At 42.3% G+C, this 23973-nt stretch overlaps 1 protein-coding gene across 19 annotated transcripts in view; it reads left to right on the top strand.

Annotated features, from left to right (window-relative positions):
* tpd52l2b (tpd52 like 2b) overlaps positions 1 to 23481 on the top strand; it is a 30967-nt gene extending 7486 nt beyond the window's left edge. The window contains exons 4-10 of one of the 19 annotated variants that reach the window (XM_037773257.1): positions 2866 to 2925; positions 11079 to 11126; positions 13445 to 13546; positions 15813 to 15839; positions 17272 to 17313; positions 17815 to 17878; positions 19282 to 23481. In XM_037773257.1, coding sequence (XP_037629185.1) covers positions 2866 to 2925; positions 11079 to 11126; positions 13445 to 13546; positions 15813 to 15839; positions 17272 to 17313; positions 17815 to 17878; positions 19282 to 19368 — 430 coding nt within the window. In that variant the 3' untranslated portion in view covers positions 19369 to 23481. Of the gene's footprint in view, positions 1 to 2865; positions 2926 to 11078; positions 11127 to 13444; positions 13547 to 15812; positions 15840 to 17268; positions 17314 to 17814; positions 17879 to 19281 lie in introns of all 19 variants that reach the window. The other 18 variants (XM_037773258.1, XM_037773256.1, XM_037773259.1 and 15 more) reach the window with 18 other exon arrangements.
* Positions 23482 to 23973: the final 492 nt, after the last annotated feature.

Here is a 23973-nt window from a genome sequence, read left to right as displayed (position 1 = left end):
GCACGTATTTGATTGGTCAAAACTGTGGGTTGCCAGATGACGTAGCATCGGTTCAACAGCCCTTCATCTTTTTAAATGTTTTTAACTTATTTATTGACTCAATTAATCCATTCATGTACTTTGTTCTCTAAGATACAAACTCATTTCATCATACGATATGTAATTGTTTGTTGTTGTGAAATAAACCCCGACAGCGCTAGCTGAACATTATCCCGCTTATTACACAGCTACTTACAGAAGAAATCAATAATTTGACACAAAAATGGTCCTCCAGAGTCTTTCAGAGAAAGATTTAATAAGACAAAGAACATGCATAACATCATATGTAAATCCAAAAGCAGTATTTTTATTTGAGGGGAAAAGAAAAAAAGAGAGAAAAAAAAAATAATAATAAATAAAAAAATAATTATAAAAAATATTAATGAAATAAAATCAAGGAGAAACAGACAAAATAATAATAATAATAATGGAAGGTAAATAAATTGAATTTTATTAAAATAATAATAATCACGATAAAAAAAAAAGGAAATATATAATACTATCTTTTTTTTTGCTGGATCCCTCTGTGGCCTTGAGTTGTCTTTGGTCTGAATGTCGGTGTGAACAGCCTTCAGCCACAGCAGTGCGATGAAAACCTTCTTAGAGCTGTTAGTTTTTAAATGTTAAAAACCAACTTGATGTTTTATTTTGGTGAAAAGATGATTGTTTTGGATCTTTAGAAAGACAAATGGAAACAAACATTTATGGGAAAAATGAGGTTACCTTTGAAAAGGGTCACATTTAAAGAGAATCAAACCGTATGCATGCATTGAAGAAATATATTTTAGCAAGATGGAAAACAAAGTAGAATACAAATTTGAGCTGAAATGCCTGAGCAGCATCCGGCGAGATGAATCAGCACTCCCTGCATACTTTCTCTGATCATAATCAGGGAGAGCCGGTCACTAAATGACTCACCCTGTGGAGACGCAGCCGCGCTTCTGAGGTCTTTACATTACTTTAGTAGAGTTTTACACTATACAGGATGACGGTAAACCTTTTTAACAAATGACTGATACTGTGTTGATCAAGCTAGTCACAGCTGGAGAACAAATATTGAGTTTTATACACAGCAGCTGCTCAGTTTGACATTAAATTAATGTTTTAACATCGTCAGACTTTGCCCGTTAATTTAGTCTCTGAAATGGTGCGATATGATGATTACACAGGATTAATTGAGCAGCCGTGGTAATTAACCCCAGCAGGAGATGTTCATCTTAACGAGCTCACAACAAACTTCTCTGTTAAATGATGCTGCTGATTAACTCATTATGAAGATGAAACCTGTTCACAGGGATTAGTAAAGTGTCTCTTAACCCTTCATTTTATCTTCAGTTAGGAAACAAGTACATAATTCAGCATGTTGTAGATTTCATTTGGTGGTTACGCAAACTATTCGGTGGGTATTCAGAGTTGGATAGACTTTACTTGTATTTTATTAAAGCCAGGTTTCTCTTGAATAGGGATGTTAATAATTAACCGTTTAACCGTTAACCCACATCAAGCATTTTAACCGATTAACGCTATCGGTTAAAACGGTTAAAAGAAATGTTAATAAAATGAGCACGAAGCCTCCGGCAACGCTAGAGCTGCTAACGTAGCACAAATACACACACTGTCTGTTGGACACTCGCTAAAGTTCCTCCGGGCAGACACACAGCTGACAACCCGCTAAACTAAACTAAATGTGCAGTGGAGACTTTTACTGGGAAAGTGGCTGCATGTCCGCGACACTACACGCAGCATCGGAGCTGCTAAGTTAACGCTCCCGGACGGTGAACTGGAGACAGTGAACGCAGCATCGTAGCTGCTAAGTCAACGCTCCCGGACGGTGAACTGGAGACAGTGAACGCAGCATCGTAGCTGCTAAGTTAACGCTCCCGGAAGGTGAACTGGAGACAGTGAACGCAGCATCGTAGCTGCTAAGTTAACGCTCCCGGACGGTGAACTGGAGACAGTGAACGCAGCATCGTAGCTGCTAAGTTAACGCTCCCGGATGGTGAACTGGAGACAGTGAACGCAGCATCGTAGCTGCTAAGTTAACGCTCCCGGACGGTGAACTGGAGACAGTGAACGCAGCATCGTAGCTGCTAAGTTAACGCTCCCGGGCGGTGAACTGGAGACAGTGAACGCAGCATCGTAGCTGCTAGGTTAACGCTCCCGGGCGGTGAACTGGAGACAGTGAACGCAGCATCGTAGCTGCTAAGTTGACGCTCCCGGGCGGTGAACTGGAGACAGTGAACGCAGCATCGTAGCTGCTAAGTTAACGCTCCCGGACGGTGAACTGGAGACAGTGAACGCAGCATCGTAGCTGCTAGGTTAACGCTCCCGGGCGGTGAACTGGAGACAGTGAACGCAGCACCGCTGCATGCGATCATCGGTTAAGAACATTTTTCAAAATGAGCATCCCTACTCTTGAATAGTGATTTTCTCAGGCAGAATTAGCTCCTCTCATATCATCTGAAGGATATACAGTATATTATATAAATGACTGGACTTCTTAGATCCATTAAGGATAATCATTTGAGGAGATTTAAACTGTTTTTTTGTCACCTACATTATTTAGCTCATATCAATCGTCTGATGTAATCAAATTCAAAATAAGAAACCTGACTAAATGAATTCTTTGCTCTATTAGAAATATTTGAACTTGTGCAAATAGACCCATTTTGCTAATTTTCGTGGATTTGTGTCACGTCTTGACGTTAACTTTTCTGTCATCGTGCTTTGGTGTTTGGTGTGAACGCAGCATTAGAGCCGGCTTTGCTTTGAGTCGTTGAGGTTCACCTCAGCAGCGTAACCCCCCCCTCATGTCTCTGTTTCTAGCTATGCGAGAACCTCTGAGAAACTGGGCGAGTGGAATGAGAGAGTTGCCAGCTTGGAACTGTGAGTCCGTGCACTGTTTGCTGCTCGCTCACCGCCGGTGGTGTCTGGGCTTCTGTTTGCTCTCTCACGCTCTGACTTCTACTCACTCGCCCGTCCTTCTCTGTTCACACCTTCTAACCATGTTTGAGAACACTAACATTTCAACAGTCGGTGTTTAACTCTGTGTCTGTGAGGATGTATTCTTGTCTTTGCTCTTGTTGAATGTAAAGGAATGCTTCCATATGAGTGTGCATTTATCTGCTGAACTTTATTGGAGAATAGTTTTCTTTTTGACAGGTAATGGATTGATGATTTAATAGCAAGTGTCTTTTCTGGGTCTAAGGAAGCTACTTTGTTAGATCCGGGGTCAGCATGTTGCATGTATGGCTCGACTTGTAGCACTGAAGTGGGATTTGGTGTCTCTCTGTTTTAACCGCTGAGTTACATAACTGATTCCCCTGAATCTGTGTTTGTCCACTGCGGCCTGTGACTCACCTTTCAGTGTTTGATAATCAGATTTATTTTTAAGGTGGAGCTGTAGGCCGAGACGTGGCAGGATTTCTTTAATGGAAGTCAGTATGGGGGGAAAAACTCCATTCACCGATGAGTTGCGTTTTTAAATAGATGTTTTAATGCCAGAATGGATATATCTGCTTCATCTGAGTCTCTGTGGAGGAAGAAGGAAGTTACAGCTTTTATTGTGGTAGTCTGAGTAACGTGACGTCATATCCGTTCCGTATCCGTCAACCAAAACAAACCTCAGAGAGTGTAAAACGTTGGAGGGTCGTCGTGGATACGACCTGCACCCTCCCATGTTAAATCCAGCGTGGTAAACACTACACATCCAGTAAAGGATGGAAACACTTTGGGTTTCACACATTGACAGGAAAAGCAGAGCTAGACAGAGCAGAGCTAAAGCTGCATGCTAACTCTGTCACGGACAGGAAACGTTATGGTATGGTGGTAACGTTATGGTATGGCGGTAACGTGGCGGTGGAGCCGGCCGTCGCTCTCGTCTCCGTGGTCAAATAGGCCGACGCTACGACTGTAGAGCACCCAGATACTGACATTTGTGTTCTCTGCATTGAAACGGCCCCGATGGAGCTGACCATGGATGGATAAAGAGAACGGAGCTGACGGGAGAGCTAGAGACCACCTTGGAGAAGTTACAGGAAGTAGACACGTGGGACTACGTCCGCTTTTCAAAATAAGATGTTAACAAAGGGAACTGTATATACTAAATACATCTATGGAAATCAGACTGATGGATTATATTCACCAGAAGTATAAAACATTACATGTCCCTTATAAATTAAAAAGAAAATCCCACTAATCTGTGAGGGAAATGTCTTTATTCTTTGATTTCTGGGTTGCTGGATAATAAATGTAATCAATAATTCCTGTCAATGATCCTGATATATTTGACTTCAGGACGTCTCTGACTACATACATGCTGAAAATCAAACATTTCTACTGGATTCATTTAGATATTTTCCAAAGTAAAAGTCCCTAGAAGTGTCTGATTCAGCTTGTTCCCTTCATGGTCTAGAGGTAAACAAGTTAACATAAATCACGATAAACGTAATATCAGATCACGATACATATCATCCCTTCTGTTATCATATACTTATATATCATTATCTGTATTCTTTCTTTCTCTTCAGTTTTCTGTCTCTGCCTCCCTCCTATCAGTATCTCCCGTCTGTCTTTACTTCCTCTCCCGGAGGTCAGGTGTCCTCTCTTCCTCCATCCAGAAGTGATGACACACGTCCTCCTCTCTATTTCCCTTCCAAATCCACGCTCTTCCATAGTTAAAGTTTTCTCCGACGCTTCCTCTCCTGACTTTTATTACCAGGCTGAAAACTGACACTGTTGTGTCTGACTCTGCATTTGAGTTTGCTTCACAGGGATGTTGTCTTAGTTGACGGTAGGAGCCGTCAGGAGGAGTTTTGTGCAGAGGAAGGTTTAGAGATAAAGGTCGAGGCTTTGCTGTCGTGTAATCAGGCCACTTGATGGTTATTTAGCTTGTCTGGCAGCCTTATTCCGTTGTGTTTGTTTACCTAGATGGCACAAATTGACCGTGTATGTGTGTGTAGAGAATCAGGCTGTTACTAAGCCCCGCTCCGGTAATGGTTGCCTGTTACATAATGATCCGAGCCGGAGGGCTGATTGGCTAAATACAATAAAATCCATTGGCACACAATGGAAAGGCAGCAATGATGTAATGATATAATAGCCAGTGTTCAGATGGTGCCCATTAGTAATTGGCTGGATTGGGTGGATTATGAGACTATGGGCTCCCGGGTACAGACATGTGATCTATAAATGACTTCAGGACATCTCTGACTACATACATGCTGAAAATCAAACATTTTACTGGATTCATTTAGAGATTTCCCTTCATGGTCTAGTGTTAAAGAAGTCGCAATAATTGTAAATATCGAATTGCAATACATATCAAATCGTCACCCAAGTATCATGATAGTATCGAATCAGGAGATGGGTGAATCGTTCCGGTCCTAATGTTAATGTAACCAAACGATATATATATATATAGAAAATACTGTGAAACATTCACACCTCCTCCTCATTAGTAATAGGTGCAGTTTTACAGGTTACAAGTGAACCAGTTTGCACCAAGTAAACAAAGAAAATTAGCTTCATAACCGGAGACGGACTGAAGCTGAAGGAGGATTCATTTTGCCCAGCACTTGTGCTCGCTCTACATAGACATGAAGGAGCATCGCTCAACACAGTGAGGAGACACGCGTCAGCTAAAAGCACAATATCACTCTATATTTCAGCTGCTTGGCAGTAATGTTAGCTGACCAGACCAAGGTCTCTCCATGAATCAATGCTGATCCTAGTGTTGGCTTTTCCTGCCTCAGCCTCCCGACCGCGGCCGGAGGGAACGGGGGAGACGCCGGAGTTTTGGTGGGAGACGATAACGTTTCTCTCTGCGGAGCCCCGTCACTTCACCAGACACGGGAAACCTCTGTTGGTCTGGAGGAGCTGCAGCAGTTATTTCTGCACAAACGTCCACTGAACATTCACTAGATATTCTCAGAGCTAAACTAACTCTTCTGCAGTGTGGAGTGAGCAGCATGCACGTGAGAGGTGGAGAGAGAGAGAGAGAAGGAGCGTGGTGTGTGAGTGAAGGCAGCAGAGGAGCAGAGGAGCAGAGACTCCGGTCCTGGAGACCAAAGCTACGGTCTCCCCCGCGTCCTCCGACCGCGGCCAACACTGTTTAACAGACGGGCCTCACTAGATACAACCAAGAGGTTTTGGTGCTTCACTGGAGTTTGTGTTGGAGTCTGAGTCTGAACAGCGGAGACACACGAGAGACCATGAGACACCGACCAGCAATGATTTATACCTGGAAGAAGTTACAAACAGTCCCTTTAAATGAGTGAGTTTTCTGCTGCTGCTGCTGTGAGGTCTGAAGCTAATGGAATTTTCCATGTGGCTGCTTCCGATATGAACTGGATTGGCAAGCTCACTCAGCTAGTTAGACTAACCTGACTGACACTGTTCTTGACTTTTACACAGACCTAACACACCTTCACAAACAGCAGCAGGTGCACTAGTCTGGGTTCGTAGTGTTTGTTCTACATCTGCACACGGAAATATCATGTCTGCTCACACATTTCTCCTTGTGTTGGATCTTCAGTCCTGTGTTCGCTCACGCCGCCAGAATAACTGTGGAACAGCAGAAACACACTATTATTCTGGGTTCAGGCCTTCACATCAAGAACAGCACAGTACAGGGGAAGTCTGTGCATGTGTGCGCCCTGCTCGTGCCTGGCGACCAGACGGGCGGCTCAGACTTGCTGCTGCAGGAACAAGTGGGCGGAGAGGAAAGGAATGTGAGGGAGGGAGGAAAGGGAAGAGAAAGAGATGGTGTTTTGCTTCGTCACATGATATGTGATGTCCAGAGAGAGAGAGAGAGAAAGAGAGAGATGGGCTGTGAGGTGCTCACAGCGCTGTACTGAGCTAAACAAAGAAATAAATGGGTTATGAATTATGAATACTTTGGAGGCACAAAGACTCTGAGTGGGTTGCCATGAAAACTGGAGTGGGTGGAGAGAGTCAGCTGTTGTACTCGATTTTCAAGTCAGTTAATTGTGCTTTATTAGCACGACAGTAAAAATGAGACAGCATTTTAAGCCACAGATTGAAACAGGAAAGAGAAAGTAAATCTCATCATCGCTGGACCCCAATATCTGACTATTCGCTCGTTGTGTAGCGTTTTAACACCGTGGGTTTACAAACATGCTTAAAGCAAACAAAAACCTTTTGGAAAATGTTTTTTATGCAAGAAGAAATAGGCCTAATAATACAAACAATGCCTACTGTGGAATAATAGTACCCTTAAAGATCAATTAATTGCCCGTGTACACCACCGTGTACACCACCGTGTACACCACCGTGTAACACCGTGTAACACCGTGTAACACCTGTAACACCTGTAACACCTGTAACACCGACCACCGCAGTGAGCCTGTCCACCGTCCACATGAGGCTGACGCTAGCGGGGATCTCTCTGGTAACGGTGGTCAGCCAGTTCTGCTTTTGAAGCTCTGGAGCCTAAATGTGGTATTCAGGTCAGCCGTACGGTGTCGTTCCCTCCCACTAATATTGCACTCTGACAAGGGATGTCATTTTTGGTTATTTTTGCTTTTGATAGCCCGATGAACCCATGAACTGGTAACTAACTGGAAAAAGAAATAATGCAAAATGACATCTCTAACTCTGACTTCTCCTTCTACATGGTTGGGCTCTTGTTAGTGCATCAGCTTGTTGACAAAGAAACATCCAACTGTAAAGAGACAAAAACCCTGTTTTTATTCAGAGTGTTGTTCTCTGCTGTGAAACAAATCCAGCAGTTAACGGGTGAAGTGTTGTCTGGATGGACGGACGGACGCTGGTCAGCGTGTATGAAGTCACTGCTCTGTACAGTAAGCAGCATTGTGCTGATGTAAGTCCGGATATAGAGACTGGTCTTGTTTGGAGCGGAGCCGTCTCCTCTTAATGTAATAATAGTATTGTAGTATGTATTTGACATGTTAAAGGCTGAGCAGTTATTGGTAGTGTGGTGTCTTTGTTTTTTGTCTTTTCCTTTGGTGAAGTTTGAGTTTCTGTCAGTGTCTCTTTTTTCTGCCCAGTTCTTTTTCTGTTATGCCCGGTTCAGACTTCACGATATCAGCCCGATTATAGCCCGACACGGCCGTCGTAGGGGATCGAATAATAGCCCGACACGGCCGTCGTAGGGGATCGATTATAGCCCGACACGGCCGTCGTAGGGGATCGATTATAGCCCGACACGGCCGTCGTAGGGGATCGATTATAGCCCGACACGGCCGTCGTAGGGGATCGATTATAGCCCGACACGGCTGTCGTAGGGGATCGATTATAGCCCGACACGGCCGTCGTAGGGGATCGAATAATAGCCCGACACGGCCGTCGTAGGGGATCGATTATAGCCCGACACGGCCGTCGTAGGGGATCGATTATAGCCCGACACGGCCGTCGTAGGGGATCGATTATAGCCCGACACGGCCGTCGTAGGGGATCGATTATAGCCCGACACGGCTGTCGTAGGGGATCGATTATAGCCCGACACGGCCGTCGTAGGGGATCGATTATAGCCCGACACGGCTGTCGTAGGGGATCGATTATAGCCTGACACGGCCGTCGTAGGGGATCGAATAATAGCCCGACACGGCTGTCGTAGGGGATCGATTATAGCCCAACACGGCCGTCGTAGGGGATCGATTATAGCCCGATACGGCTGTCGTAGGGGATCGATTATAGCCCGACACGGCCGTCGTAGGGGATCGATTATAGCCCGACACGGCTGTCGTAGGGGATCGATTATAGCCCGACACGGCTGTCGTAGGGGATCGATTATAGCCCGACACGGCTGTCGTAGGGGATCGATTATAGCCCGACACGGCCGTCGTAGGGGATCGATTATAGCCCGATACGGCTGTCGTAGGGGATCGATTATAGCCCGACACGGCCGTCGTAGGGGATCGGGAACGATAAATGAGTGTCGTGTGCAAAAATCAATCCTCTTATCTGGTGTACTGTGTCATAGTACACGACAACCGACGCCACGTCTGGGACGCCCCACGACACCCCGAGGAAAAGTCTAGCCTGTCAGAATGTTTCGTCTCGACACGCCTAGTGTGACATCTCCAACCACGTGTTCCTTTGCGTTGACCAATCAGGTACTCTCTCCAGCGCACAGTTGCAGTCAGGTCACTTGGTAATAAAGAAACATGGAGAAAAGGAGGAGGGATGGTGAGTTTGAGCTGTCAGATGGGACGACCAAACTGAGTGAAGTATGGACAGCCCGTCCCGTCCTCTCTGTGCCATCCAGGAGAACATCCACCAGACCGCCAGCATCACACACAAAACTTCTGTCGCCATGATCGACGGTTGCTTCAACCGCCTCCCCGATGACGTCTGAACTCGCGCATGATCGTGGAATACGATGTGCCGTGATTGGTCGTGGTCATACGTGTAGTCTTGCCAGTCACCCGACCGAGACGCTGCAAGAGTTTATGGCGCTGTGATCGTTAGACCTGACATGGTGACCATCGCCAAAGACACAAATATCCTGTAGTCTGATCGCGGCATAAATCCTAAACCAACCTGTTGCTGCTGCTGGAACTGTAGGAGACTCTCGGGTCAGAGTTCACTGTTTAAAGTGTTAAACTGTTTAAAGGGGAATTTTGATACTGATGCGAATCCAAATGAGTGAATCATATCCTTCTTTGTTTTTATATTAGCACTCACAACTTATATTCCGATAACATGTTGTCCACATTATGTCAAAATAAGCCTCCTGCATTATCTAACTGCCTGTATGCGAGCTGAAAAGCCTTTTCCCATCTCTGGAATGTGGTTGAACCACTCTCCTTCAGTAGGATATCTTTTTATATTTATATATATATATATAGCTGTGTGTGCAGTCACTTGAATATACAAACAATATTTAAGCTGTATACTCTGCTGGCGGTGTTGAGAGAGACTTTCCCAGTGTGTTTGGATCAGGAGTCTTATGACCGCCAGCGTTCAAAGCCTCCACCAGATGGATGTAAAGTTAGATCTCCTGTCTTTCATAGGCTGGCCGCGTTTCCTCGTCTGCTATTGTGTTACGGAGCCGTCGGCACAAACACACATCCTGTCTTTCTCTAGATACCGAACAGGCAGGACTCTGTGCATGTGTGTGATTAAGTTTGCTTTGTCACTAATCATGAATACGTCGTGCTATGTGGTGTTGGTGTTTGATAGTTACTCTGGGACTGTTTTCCACACTAAGGCTACGTCCACACTAACACAACGCTTTAAAACAAAAACCATCTCCGTCCAGATAAAACGCCTTTTCAGAAATAACCTCCGTTCATACAGGTAAAATGACTCTACTCTTTTACTTTATCTTTATTTATATTACTGTATTACATGGCATGATTTTTGCATCGATCTGTACCAAACAAAGACGACGTCTGTAGAATATGATGTGTAGGCCAGGACATCTCTGCAGCATGACGATATTTAATTTAAAATGGTAGTTTGACACACATTTCACCTTTTAACAAACACTGCACCTCTAATTATTAGTACCAAGTCTCCTTCCATCATAGCAGTTCCCCAGATAGTGAAGGCATATGGATGGGTGATTACACACATAAACCATCAGTATTCTTCTACGGTTTAGATTAACAAATGCTCTTTTATTCTGGTGGAGTGTGAACAGTTTCTCATCCCATTGATTTAGTTTCGTGTTGGTCATCTTCAGTATCGTGCAGCACAAAATCAAATGTCATATTCGTATTGTTTAACTCTCCTCTTAAAGTTTAAATTCATCTAGTTCTTCCAATTCTGTAGCAAAATATCAGATGTCTAATGATGACTAAAGACAGAGAAATGTTTGGTTGTGCACCTCCTATGATTTTACATTGTGTTGTGTTGTTTGTTTGAAAGTTAAAAGCCTTTAAAATCCAACTGCTGATCCACCAGAAACCTTCAAATCCAGCCGGTAAAGTCCGGATGTGAGGAGTCGGTGTTGCCTCTGTGATTCTACTGAACTCTATTGTGCTCTACTGTACTGTAATGTGAGTGTGTGTCTCTTCCCCTGTGTCATTATCCTGCCGTTGTGTCTTCAGATATCTGTCTGCCTCAGCCACTTTGGATGACATTGCCCACTCTGAAGCGTGAGTTGACCCCTTTCTCTTTTGTGTTCTTGTTTTTTCGTAGACGAGTTAAGGTTTCGTTAAGGTTTCTTTAAGTTTGGTTGGTTTTTGGGGGAGTTTTTCCTTTTGTTTGTTTGTTTACCATCCATCCATCCTTTTCCCTTCTGTTTTCCTTTTGCTGTTGTGATGCTGGGGGTGTTAGTTAGTTGTGTTAGTGGATGTTGAATTCAGGAACATTTATCTGCTTTTAAAGACAAGTTTCATAAGTACTGGATCCTCCAGGTTTTACAGATTTTTTAGGGGCTCGTGCAGGATTATATTTTAATGATGCTAAAAAGATAAAATAGTTGAGTAAGTGTCCCTTTAGTGTGGAAGGTCAGCCATGTTGATGGACACAGTTGTGTGCGTTGGTATTCAGCCACAGACAGCAGCTTATCTTCTAAACTGTATTTGCTCAGCGTCTGTGAACCATATGCTGTGAGACTCGATGTGTGTTTGGGTGGATCAGCTGATCACGACGTTGGCTTTCACCCAACGTGTGTGTGTGTGTATTGTGTGTGCAAACAGCCAGTGAGGGAGTGTTTATTTCAGCCTGTTGGTAGTTTGGATGTATTTGAGTGGGTACTATTTCCTATTTGTCTGTATGGGGGTGTTTGTGTGTGTCTCAGGTTTACTTTGACCTGTCCAGCTTGGATTCCTCAAACAGGCCAATTTCCCAGCTAGCCACTCCCCTAAAGGAGTGTTTTTGAACTTTCAATCACCTTACTCTTAGAAAAAAACAAAGAATTGTTTTGAACTATTTCTTTGAACTCTATAAAATCAGCCATTTTTCACATGGATTAAAACACATTTATTAAGACTCAAGTCAAAATGAACTCAATACTTTTTGGTGAAAAGTGACACCCAACATCTCATAATGTAGCCTCCACATACCTTCATGCATACATGTGCACGTGGCCACACCCGCCTTTAAGGTGTAGGACATAAGTGAGTCTAATAAAAGCGTTGGTTTGCTTAGAACGAGTTGCTTGTGGGATCGTCGCACAGCGTCTTAAACCTCCTTCTCCTGTAGACCTACTTTGTTAAAAGCACACTAAACCCTGAACGCTACGTTACTCTCCTGGAGACTCTATCCTACAACAGTACCTTCCTCTCTCTGCTGCTCTGCAGTTCTTCTTGTTTACTTGCAGTGAGAGCCATAGTGAGTCTAAAGGAGGTTTCAGATAAAAGCTTATGTTATAATAGATAATTCTACTTACTTTACATAGTTCAACGCATTATGACAGTCGCATTTCATCTGAAAGATGTGTGTTGTGTGATGCTTGATATTTAACCACACCCTAAAGAGATGAGTGTTTTGGTTTTGCCATCATGCGCTCTCATCCATTGCACTGAAATAAACCGACGCTCTCCATCCCAACCTGCTGACTCATACCTGCCATTAACACTGCTGGCTTTCTCTCTGTGCTTCTGTACCTGGGTTCTGTGTTTCTGGAGAAAACATCTGACATTAACCAACTCTCCTCATATACAGGAGATGATGAACAAAGGTTTTAAAATATGTCAGAGTCACATTAAGGTTGGTAGATTTTTAAAAGCATTTAGAAAGCCAACAGAACGGGTAAACTGTAAACTACATTCCTGTGACTGTATTTCTGAGTACTAAACGTTTCACTTCTTCCTTTGTGGGATGAAGCAGTAACTTAAATCTGTTTCAGTGTTCCTGTTCTCTGTCGTCAATTGGTTTGTTCTAATTTACCTCCGTCTCTTTCACCCTCCCGTCCCTCTCCTCTCCTCTCCTCTCCTCTCCTCTTCTCTCCTCTCCTCTCCTCTCCTCTCCTCTCCTCTCCTCTCCTCTCCTCTCCTCTCCTCTCCACTCCTCTCCTCTCCTCTCCTCTCCTCTCCTCTCCTCTCCTCTCCTCTCCTCTCCTCTCCTCTCCTCTCCTCTCCTCTCTTCTCCTCTCCTCTCCACTCCCCTCCCCTCCCCTCTCCCCTCCCCTCCTCTCCTCTCCTCTCCTCTCCTCTCCTCCTCTCCTCTCCTCTCCTCTCCTCTCCTCTCTCGTCCATCGGCTTTGTTTTTTGTTTCTGCTCGCTGTCTGTCGTCTTTTCTTTCCTCTATCCATCCTCCTCCCTTCCTCTTTCTACCCTCCTCTCCTGTCCTTTTTCTTTCTCTTCTCCCTCCTTTTTTCACCGTCCCACATCTTCTTTTCATTCCACTCCAACCGTCTGTCCTCCTCTCTTCATTCCTCCTTTCTTTTCTCCATTGTTCTCGTTCCATTCTTCTGTTCCCACCATCCATCCATCCTTCCCTCCCTCTTTCCCTTTCCTCTCTTGTACAGATACAAGAAGACTCAGGAGACTCTTTCCGTGGCGGGACAGAAGACCAGTGCAGCTCTCACCACAGTGGGCACGGTCATCAGCAAGAGACTGGGCGACATGAGGTACGATGCCGCAGAGCCGTGGTGGCCGACACTCTGGCAAGGCTGCAAGAACAAACAAGCAAAGTGGACAAACAGAAAGATACCAAACCCCTGCATATTAGACAACACATCCACATTCATTCTGATGAGTAGAGCTTTGATAGAGATGGAATATAAGTGCACGTAAACACAATATCCTCACTTCAGAAACCTCAACAAACACGGCTTTAATAATCTGCCAGCTGGGTTCCTCCACTAGAAAGAAAGATACGGTGGCATGTAAACACCGTATCCAGATCTCTGATCACCGTCCACGGCTCTCTTTGTTCTTGTAGCACTGAATTTGTGTCATCGTGCTGACCAGCGATCAGCTTCTTATTCTGGTCTCTAACCTCAGAGACCCCTAGTGTCTGTAAACATTATATTTATTTAATTTTATCTAACAGCTTTATAGCCTGAAACATCATTCTACTAACTCACGGGGTGGTTCAACGTGTTTTATATCTGATCAAAGTAAACGCGTGAACTGTTTCAGTAAAGTGAAGGTCCACTGGTTTGTCTTGGAAATAAAATCCCAGATGCTAAATTTAGATTTGAGTCACCTAAATATAAAACTAATCTTTGTTGGTTTGTTTTAAAACCGTTGGACCATCCCTTGAATGTAGACTAACTTTTTCACCCTGAAATCACACTTTGTAGTGTTTTTATTTGGCTTCAAACTGCTCCGAATCCCCGAGGTCAGGTCGGGTCGGTCTGATTGTTGTCGTGGTGAAGTTAAGCGACAGAGCAACACTTGATCGAGTGTGATTGACGGGTGAGAGAGAGGAAACATTTAGACTCAGTAACCGCCGACTCCTTCACGTCTCACATCTCCGATGGCGTCTTGTTGACTTGTCTGTAATTATATTAACGTTTCACCATCCACATTCATGTTTGCTCTTCATGCGAGAGTGTGTGTGATGACGTGACGGCTGACTGATGTATTTATTGGCTTCTCATACGGCGTGTCCCACCATCATCATATTTCTGCAGTTTTTATCTAGTTTGCTGTTTATGTGTCGGTCCCTGCATGTTGCACGTTTTCCATTCATTCGTTCATCCCGTGTTTCCTCTGTAGCTGCAAAGTTCTACTCATATTTAATGCATTGTGTTTTTAATGTCCCTGTTTTGTTCCAGGATGTGTTGCTGAAACATGTTGCTAAAACATTAATACACTTACACACAGTACTAGAAGTGCACATTCATTCAGCTCTAACTGTACTGAAATATTAAGGATAAGATGTATGGAGGACGGAACCTGCCAAAATAAAAAATAAATAAATAAATGACTCGATAAATAATTAAATACGAGTATGTCATTAAATGTAGCAAAAATAATATTAAAAATAATTTTAGCCATTAATTAATTGATAAAAGTGAGACAGTGAGTCCCTGATTTAAAATAAGAGGCAGAAATGCAAATGAAATGTAAAAAGAAAAGAATACAGAAATAAATAAGTTTGGGGAAATAAATAAGGGGTGAAATGAAAAGGGAAAATTGTGCAGAAATAAATAAATGCATGAATACATAAATAAATACATACATTTAAAAATAAATAATGAATAAAAAAATAAATTAAATAAATAAATTAAAAAATAAATTAAATAAAAAATGCATAAATAAATTTAAGGAGTGAAATGCAAAGGGAAAATCATGCAGAAATAAATACATAAATAAATATATACATTTAAAAATAAATATAAAATACATGATTAAAAAAATGCAAAAATAATTAAATTAAGTGCAATAAATAACTAAAAAATGCAAAAATAAATTAATAATTTTAAAAATTAATAATAAAAATATATATAACTTAATAAAAGAAAAAGTTAAACAGAAGAGTAAATAAATAAGGGAATAAAAAAAAAAAGATAAATAAATATTGTAATAGAAATATATCAATTTTATTTATTGATTAATGGCATATTTATTAATTTATGGAGGCATTTATTCATTTGTTCTTGATTTTGGCGGGTTCCTTCCTCCATATCCATCAGGGTCTCAGTAAATATCACTTTAGTATGAAGATAAGAAGACATGACGCAGAGTCGCTTAACTTGTCATCATTTGTACTGGTGTCCATGGTAACAAAGCCAACACATCTCCGCTCTGTTTCCCCTCTTCTTCCTGATTTCCCTGCTGATAACGCTGCTGGTTTGTGTTTGTGTCCTGATGATGCTGCTGCTGCTTTTGGCTCATGCTCTCTCTCCTCCTTGTTTTGAATCGCTGCCTTGGTTTGACCTGCAGAGCTCTACCTTTCTCTAATTCCTTTAGGTAAGAATAACACATCTAGTTAGAACAACCAAGAGTTTAATCACACTAAATGAACTCATCATAGAGGTTAAGCTCTGCCAGTTTTGCTATTGATACTTTGACTATTGCTTTTTCCAAACGGCTCTATTATTTTATTCTTATTGTTATTTTATAGGTTTCCTTTTTGTCTCCAGCTCAGAGATGTTAACTGTAGCATGTCGCCCTTTGCTGCTATTAAACAAAACTGTAGATCTTTGAAGGAATTTCCTGTCATTATACACGACATTTTAATACCATTGTTATGTCATTAATTATTAACACTTACATTTTAAGTTTGAGTGAATCCTGCTGGGTTTCACATTGCGCCTCAAAACAGGAAGAGGCCGCTGTCAAGGGCGAACTAATAACACCATAGACTGTATATAGAGATGGACGACGCGTCTCCACTTCCTCCCGCTGCACAGAAGTGAAGCCAAAATATCCTATATTCTAGCATGTTCTATTACACAGACGGGCTGTACTAGGCAATATATCATGAACTGGAGACAGTGAACGCAGCATCGTAGCTGCTAAGTTAACGCGAGGCACGAATCTTGTCGGTTAACGGTTAATAATCGGTTAACGAGGGTCGGTCATCGGTTAAGAACATTTTTCAAAATTAGCATCCCTATTTGTAGTCCATCTTCAGATGGTTGTAGTTTCACCACGGCACTAACATCCGCTGCCGTCGCATCATAATTACAGAGTCTAGAGAAAGAGCAGTCGGATTCTCCCAACGCCACTTGTCTTTTCCTGAGTCCTTCTGAATCCTCCTTCTCACCTTTCCTTGACCTCATGACGTTTTCCATCGAGGTCAAGGAGAAGACGTTAGGAGAAGTGGTTAGGAAAAGTGGTTAGGAGAAGTGGTTAGGAGAAGTGGTTAGGAGAAGACGTTAGGAGAAGTGGTTAGGAGAAGACGTTAGGAGAAGACGTTAGGAGAAGACGTTAGGAGAAGTGGTTAGGAGAAGTGGTTAGGAGAAGTGGTTAGGAGAAGTCGTTAGAAGAAGTCGTTAGGAGAAGATGTTAGGAGAAGACGTTAGGACGTCATTTTTTTTACTTTTCAACCGCAGCCTAAGTCTACGGGGGAAAGTCTTTGGGCGCTCTTTCTGGAGGACTTGGACATGTCGTCCATCTTTATATGCAGTCTATGATAACCTCCAACAGCTTTAACCTTTAACTGTCATATGAACTGCATTATAATGAGTGTGTGCGTGTGCGTGTGTGTGTGTGTGTGTGTTTGTGTGTGTGTGTGTGTGTGTGTGTGTGTGTGTGTGTGTGTGTGTGTGTGTGTGTGTGTGTGTGTGTGTGTGTGTGTGTGTGTGTGTGTGTGTGTGTGTGTGTGTGTGTGAGAGACTGCTTGCTTGCTTTATAACACGTGCACTTCTGTCTCCTCTCTTTAACGCTCACAAAGTAGCAACTATTCCATTCGCCACTCGATAAGTATGCCCGCCATGAGGTAAAGTAACACGTTATTGTGTTGAACTGCTGTGAACATGTTGAATTAACTTTCATGTCGTCTTCTGTGTGATTTTATCATTTAGAAATGTTTTCTTTCAGTGCTTCTGTGTGTTCCTCGGTTGACGAGACATTAACATGATTTTTCTAATGAAATCCTATTCTACTCTCTAAATACCATGCTGTCATTATTACAGTTGATCAGTGTGGCTGCAGTGGAGCATAAAGCATTACATAATCAGTTCAAATCTGTTTTTATAAGCAGAGACACAAATATAGCCTGACACAAGATAATGAAATATAAATGTAATTTTTTTTTTATTTAAATGTTTTCTTTAATTATTATTTTTTAATTATATTGTATGGTTTTATTAACTATCTATTGTTTTTGCCAACCCCAGCTGGAGTTTACAGTTCACCCACTCTTCTAATTCTATCGTTGCATTACATGTTAATGTTAACGTGTGTTTGTTGTGAATGTAACCTGGTGTCTGCTCTGCAGGAACTCTGCAACCTTCAAGTCATTCGAGGATAAGGTGGGGAACCTGAAGGTGAGCGGTGAGACGGTAGGATACACTCATAATAACCTCATGTCACATCACATTAAACTAAAAGATCTTATAAAGCGTTGTAATAAATGTGAAGGTTGTTGGGTTTGATGAACGAACCAAACAGCAGCCCAGTGATCCGTGATGTGACGTAACGGGCTGCTCCCTCTGAGTCGACTAATCGCTCCTTTTGGTCTCAGACTCAGATCTCTTGTTGTTTTTTATGCTTTATTTTCTTGCTGAATGATTTACTGTATTTCTCAGAAACTTGGTAAACACCAGATCTGTCCATTAAATCAACTATCGATTAGTCGACACAAATGTCTTTTGTTGAGGACAGCCTTAATTCTATAGGCCGTCTTTGTTTAACTGGGAGTTGAAGACAAACACTGGATCGGACCAGTGTACCAAACTTTACCACTAGGTGTCGCACTGGACTCAGCAGCAGCTGCTGCTGAGTGGAACATGATGAGACTGAGAGTCCATGACTGAGAGTGGAGCTTAATACACCTCTAAGTTTGCCAACCACCAATAAACACCAAATAAGGAGTCTGTTTTTCGTCGGCTTCAAATCGTAAATGTTGCCATAGTTTTAGTTTTCTTCGATGGTAACTCTGTGACGTCTCGTCACCCCAAAAAACACAAACAAACCAGGGCTGTCAATCGATTAAGATATTTAATCGTGATTAGTTAATTGATTTTTATCTGTTCTAAATGTAACTTAAAGGGAGATTAGTCAATTATTTAATCCTCTATCAACATGGGAGTGGATAAATATGCTGCTTTATGTAAATGTATGTTTATATTTATTATTCGAAATCAATTAACACAAAACAATGACAGATATTGTTCTTAGGTTTACTGGTTTCATATGATGCCAGTATCTTCACTCCAGCTTTAAAACTGAGCCGCTACAACCTAGAAAAAACACGTTTTTAATGCGTTAAAGAAATTAATTATTCTGTTAATCACGTTGTCATGTTGTTTGTTACTAACTCGATACGAGCTGGATTTACCGCCGTGACGCCGTCGCCACAGTTTGCTGATGTCAGCTACTTTTACTTTGTCAGAATGTTTTCATAACCACAAATGTCTTCAGCTGGTTTCCATCAAATCAAACCAGTTTGAGCTCGTACACCAAACGGAACCGGAGAAACCGTAAATGCTGTTTCCATTTCCTTTGTGCATTGCATTGTGGGAGAATAGTATCCATCAAAAACACACTCAGAAGTCGACAGTGTTTATAAAGTGTGCATTCTGTGTGTTTGTTCTTTCCTAAAACCTACATTTTATTATATTTGATGGATTTTGTGCAGGCTGATGGATTTTAAATTCAGTCATAGAGGCTTCGTCCCGACAGGAAACAGAAGCTGTGATGAGTCAGTTCATTAATGCTCTCTCCGCTCTGCTTCCTCTCTCAGTATAAGGTGGTCGGCCCCAGAGGGAACGGCGATGCCGTCGGCTCTCCCACCGACACCACCCCCACTCAGGAGAACCCGACTTTCTGAACGCATCCCTCCTCCTCCTCTTCCTCCTCCTCCTCGCTGCCACCTTCACGACCTGAGACTGTACTGTTAATCACCTCACATCGCAGACCTGACCTTTGACCCTCCACCGCTCACACTTCGCCCCCCCCGGGTCTGTAAACGCAGACGGGCGGAGGTGAAGGCCTCGTGGGGTTTGAGGTGGGATGAGCTTTGTCCCGTCGCTGCTGGTCCCCACGGCCTCCACTCTTCTGCCTCGCTGCTGCTGAGGAAAAGGAAAATGTTTTGTTGATGTCTAAACCTGAATCATTTACAGACCTTGCTTTGTTACATCGCCCCCCCCCCCACTCCGCCGCTACTTCCTCCCCAGTTAGACCGCTTCGTTAAGTCCACGCTGTCGTCTCCTGCACTCTTCAGACACTCTTAGTCTAAAGAAAAGGCATTATTAGGATGTCAGGCTCTCGTCGGTTGGTTAAGATAACGCTGCAGCGATGCATCAACAGGTGACTCGTTTAGGAACCAGGAGATCTGCACCGAGGGTGGAGGAGCATTTAACGGGCATATGCAAAGATGGTGGTTTCTACTTCTACTATTTCTGTCTTCTTGTTTCTGACTACTATCATCACGCATTCACACTGTGAGCACCTGCTAGCGTCGCCATGGTAACCCCACCGTCTCTCTCTCTCTAACTTGTACAGAGTTATCTCCACAGCTCTGCTGGATGCCCGCGGTGTGAACGCTGGTTAGAGGTTAGTGGTTTGACTGGGGGGGTAGACCTCCTACTGCTACGTGCATGTGCATATCTCATCTCAGTTGTACCATTACCAACCACGCGGAGAAGACCTCGAGGTCTCCTATAACACCTTAAAAACACCCCAAGATGTAAAAAAAAACAGGAAAAAAAACAACCTTAAACCATTTTGTATTACAAACTATTTTACACTGCTTTGCATAATGTTTTTACATAACTTTTATCAATATGTATAAATATATATGAATAAATATATTGTCACTGATGCTGCCGTACGGTAGTAGTCAGGTTGGGAGGTTAAGACAAAGCAGGGGGGGGGGGCTAAACAAACTATAAAATAAACGCTGTGGGTCAGTTTCACAGACGTGACTTATCGTCTGTCAGGAGGGGTTTTCTGTTTAAAGTACATTTATTGGTCTAAGAAATGTTTGTGAAACTGACTCATTAATGAACCCGTCTGGGGGCAAGACCAACCGGACGAACGGGAACGTAGTTAAACTGGTTTCATGTGACAAACTGGACCTGGATGGTTTCATCTCAGGTCAAACTAAAACCTCTCGATGGTTGAAAACGTTTTGAAACCTCGTTGACGGTGTTTCTTTTCACCCCGGTTTGACCGCTGTTCCCTTCCTGTTGTTAAAGGGACAGTTCGGGTGTTTCTCAGTGTGGTTGTATGAGGTACTAATCCATAGTCGGTGTATTACCGACAGTAGATCACAGTATCAGCACAGGGGCAAAGCAATGTACTGCTGTGGACAGGGGGCAGCAGCCAAACGCATTTTAGACACCTAAAAAATCAGTTTAAGTGTTCGCTATATTTAGAATATTTTCACCGTTTTACGTCGCCGTCAGACGGACCTTTCTGTTATCTACGCTGTATTCTAAAGCCACCAGACTCCATTCACAAAAACAGTCATTTTATTTTACCTTGCAAAACACAGGAGTCGCTGGTCCACAGCTGCCTCCATCGGTTGGTTTGTGTTATTGTGTGACTTTGGTGAATTAAAACCCATTAAAACACCAAAGTCACACAATAACACAAGCAAACTGATGGAGGCAGCGGTAGACCAGCAACTCCCATGATCTGAGAGGTAAAATGACTTTTTATGAATGGAGTCTGGTTGCTTTTGAAGAGAGCATAGAGTACTTCTGACGGCGAAGTAAACCGGTGAAAATATTCTAAATATAGCAAACACTTTTTAGGTGTCTAAAATCCATCCACAGCAGTACATAGCTTTGCTCCCGTGCTGCTACTCCTGTCTGTTTCTCTAAACTCCACTACACTGACTCTAGAGACGAACCTCATCCAACCACACTGAGAAACACCTGAACTATCCCTTTAAGACACAGAACTCAATGTGAGACGATGCTTTGCTTTGTACACTACCCGGTGAATGTCAGCGCTTCTCTGTCGGCCTTACTCACTTTAAATGGTTCACTTGTTATTATTATAATTTAGCTGGTAGAAAAGAAATAGTCGATTTTCCTTTTTATGTTCCTTTTTTTTGTTTGTTTTTTAGTACAGACTGGTTCGATTGAAGGAAGGGGAGTTAGCATTCAGATATTTAGAGTCCGACGGGCCACAAAATGTGTCATGAAAACATCTCGCTGCCATAAGAAGAAACTTTGCCAACGACCCCCTTAATGCACACACAACAAATGCACTCCTGTGAACACACACTAAATGCTTCTAAACGCTGCATGACGCCAAACTAACTCACACCTTTTTGTACCAAATCACTGTTGCTCTCATCGTTGTGCACCTGTATTGATAAAACACAGAAGCTCTTACAAACTACAGAAACGGTGACAGTAAACCCGAGAGATGTGCAGCACCGGCACTTTGACCCTGAACATGAAAAGGTTGTATACTTTTTTTTGTGCTAAAGTTGCTGATACGAGAGCAACATTGCCTCTGGTGGTTTGACAACATGTTGCATAGAATTTACAAAAAAAATACTCTTGGAAAAATTGCCTAAATAGTCTCCGTCAATCTTGAGTTGATCCCGGTGGATTTCCTCAAAGCTCTGAAGGCCTTTAGGAAATGTTGCTCTTGTATCCTGACTCAACTCAAGATGTCAATGTGGGTGGACCCGTGTCAATGAGGCAGTAGGAAAGGGTAAATATGAGTTGTTCTATACCTTAAATATGTTTTTAAATCATTAAATGATTTAAGCCAAAACTTCCCAGGAAGGATTAAACTTGCTTGTAGACCAGATAATTAAAAACATAAAGATAACATAAATCTCTCTCTGTGACAGACCTGTAGGGAGTTACTGTTGTCTTTATTATCCAATCAGACAGAACACTGCACTGCAATCAAAAATGTTTTATTGCTAGTAAAATACAATTGTGATTAAAATCCAAAAGCTTCGTCTGCAAATCAACAAGTAAGAGATGATGTACAACGAGCCGGTTATTGTTGTGAAATGAACTCAGCTCAGCAGCAAAACAAAACTTTTGGATTTGCATTAATACATTTTTCATCACAAATTTATTTTACTTGCAACAAAACATTATTTGTTTGCATGTCGACAGGTTTGCTCTCAAACATTTTCTGTTTGTTTGCGTAATAAAAACACAACAGGAGCTCCGCAGCACTTCAGGCTCCAGTGAACAAACATTAAATGAGAATACACAACGCTCATAAACTGAAACGTCCCGGCTTCTGAACCGGCTGCCAGTGTATCATAAGTGTGTTTTCTTGTTTGTGTTGATCATTTTTTGGTAGTTAATATATTCCTGTTAGGTGGATTGTTCTGTTTTCTTTTGGTTTTCCTTCTGTTAGGGAGAGGTGGAGATTTATTTGTACAAATAATTTGCCATCAGTTTAAAAACAAGTTGCCAATATTTAAATATGTTACAGAAATCTCTCTTTCTGCCTCGCGGCGTCTGACTTTCTGCTTTGCCAAGATGAAAAACGCAGATGAACACTACAAGAAATCTCAAGTCGTTTACTTCAGACTCCTGAAATCATATTTTTCTTACACAAAGTGGAGAAGTTCTCTCCTACTTGATGCTTCTCGTAGGACAACGATCTCACTCTGTACAAGAAAACTACTCTGAATGAACTGACTTGTTAAGATGGACTCTTCTTCTCGCCGTGCGTCCTTCGCCTGTTTTAAAGCTGCAGTCGGTTTTTGGGAGATTGATGATAGAAAAAGATGATGTGCTTTTTGTTTCGGGTGCCGATGGGAAGTGCAGCAGATGATCGGAGGCTGGAGGACAGTAGAGTACTTCTAGCTTTATTTAGGTCCTGGGCCTCGCTGATGTACAATATCTAAAGGGATCCGATTTGGAAGATTATGGTGAATGAATAATAAAAAAAACATTATTTGGTTTTGTTGTATATGTTTGGATATCAATAAAGCATTCCTTTAAATGAACGAGTGTTTGGTCCGTATGTTAAATCTGGATTTTGGATTTGTTAACAATGTTTGGATCGCCAATAAAACCTTTGGGTTCAACTACAAAACATTTGGATTTGTTAACAAAACGTTTTGGTCGGTATGTTAAATTTGTCCGTCCTGAGATCTGCTAAAGGAAACACAGAATTAAATTAAAATTAATTAGAATTTAGTCAGTTTATTAATTTGACTGATGCTAGAATGTGAAACTGGATGTGATGGTCCATAAAATATTCCTCACTTCATTGTGTCCTTTTTTGGCACTAAAACCAAAACTCAACCAGAAAACATGTACTAGTTTCTTATCAGTTCATATTTTGTTTAAGAAAGTTAAAGTTTTAGGTGGATGATCTTAAGTTGATGGGCTCTGTTTCACAGAAAGAGACCAATTATAAACTCCTTTTCCTACTAATCTGATGACTAGCATGAAGAAGGCTTAACATTTAATAATTAGGGGACTTTTTAAAGACA

The sequence above is a fragment of the Sebastes umbrosus genome, chromosome 6 (assembly GCF_015220745.1).
Source record: "Sebastes umbrosus isolate fSebUmb1 chromosome 6, fSebUmb1.pri, whole genome shotgun sequence".
NCBI lineage: Eukaryota > Metazoa > Chordata > Actinopteri > Perciformes > Sebastidae > Sebastes > Sebastes umbrosus.
This window is presented reverse-complemented; position numbering and strand designations above follow the sequence as displayed.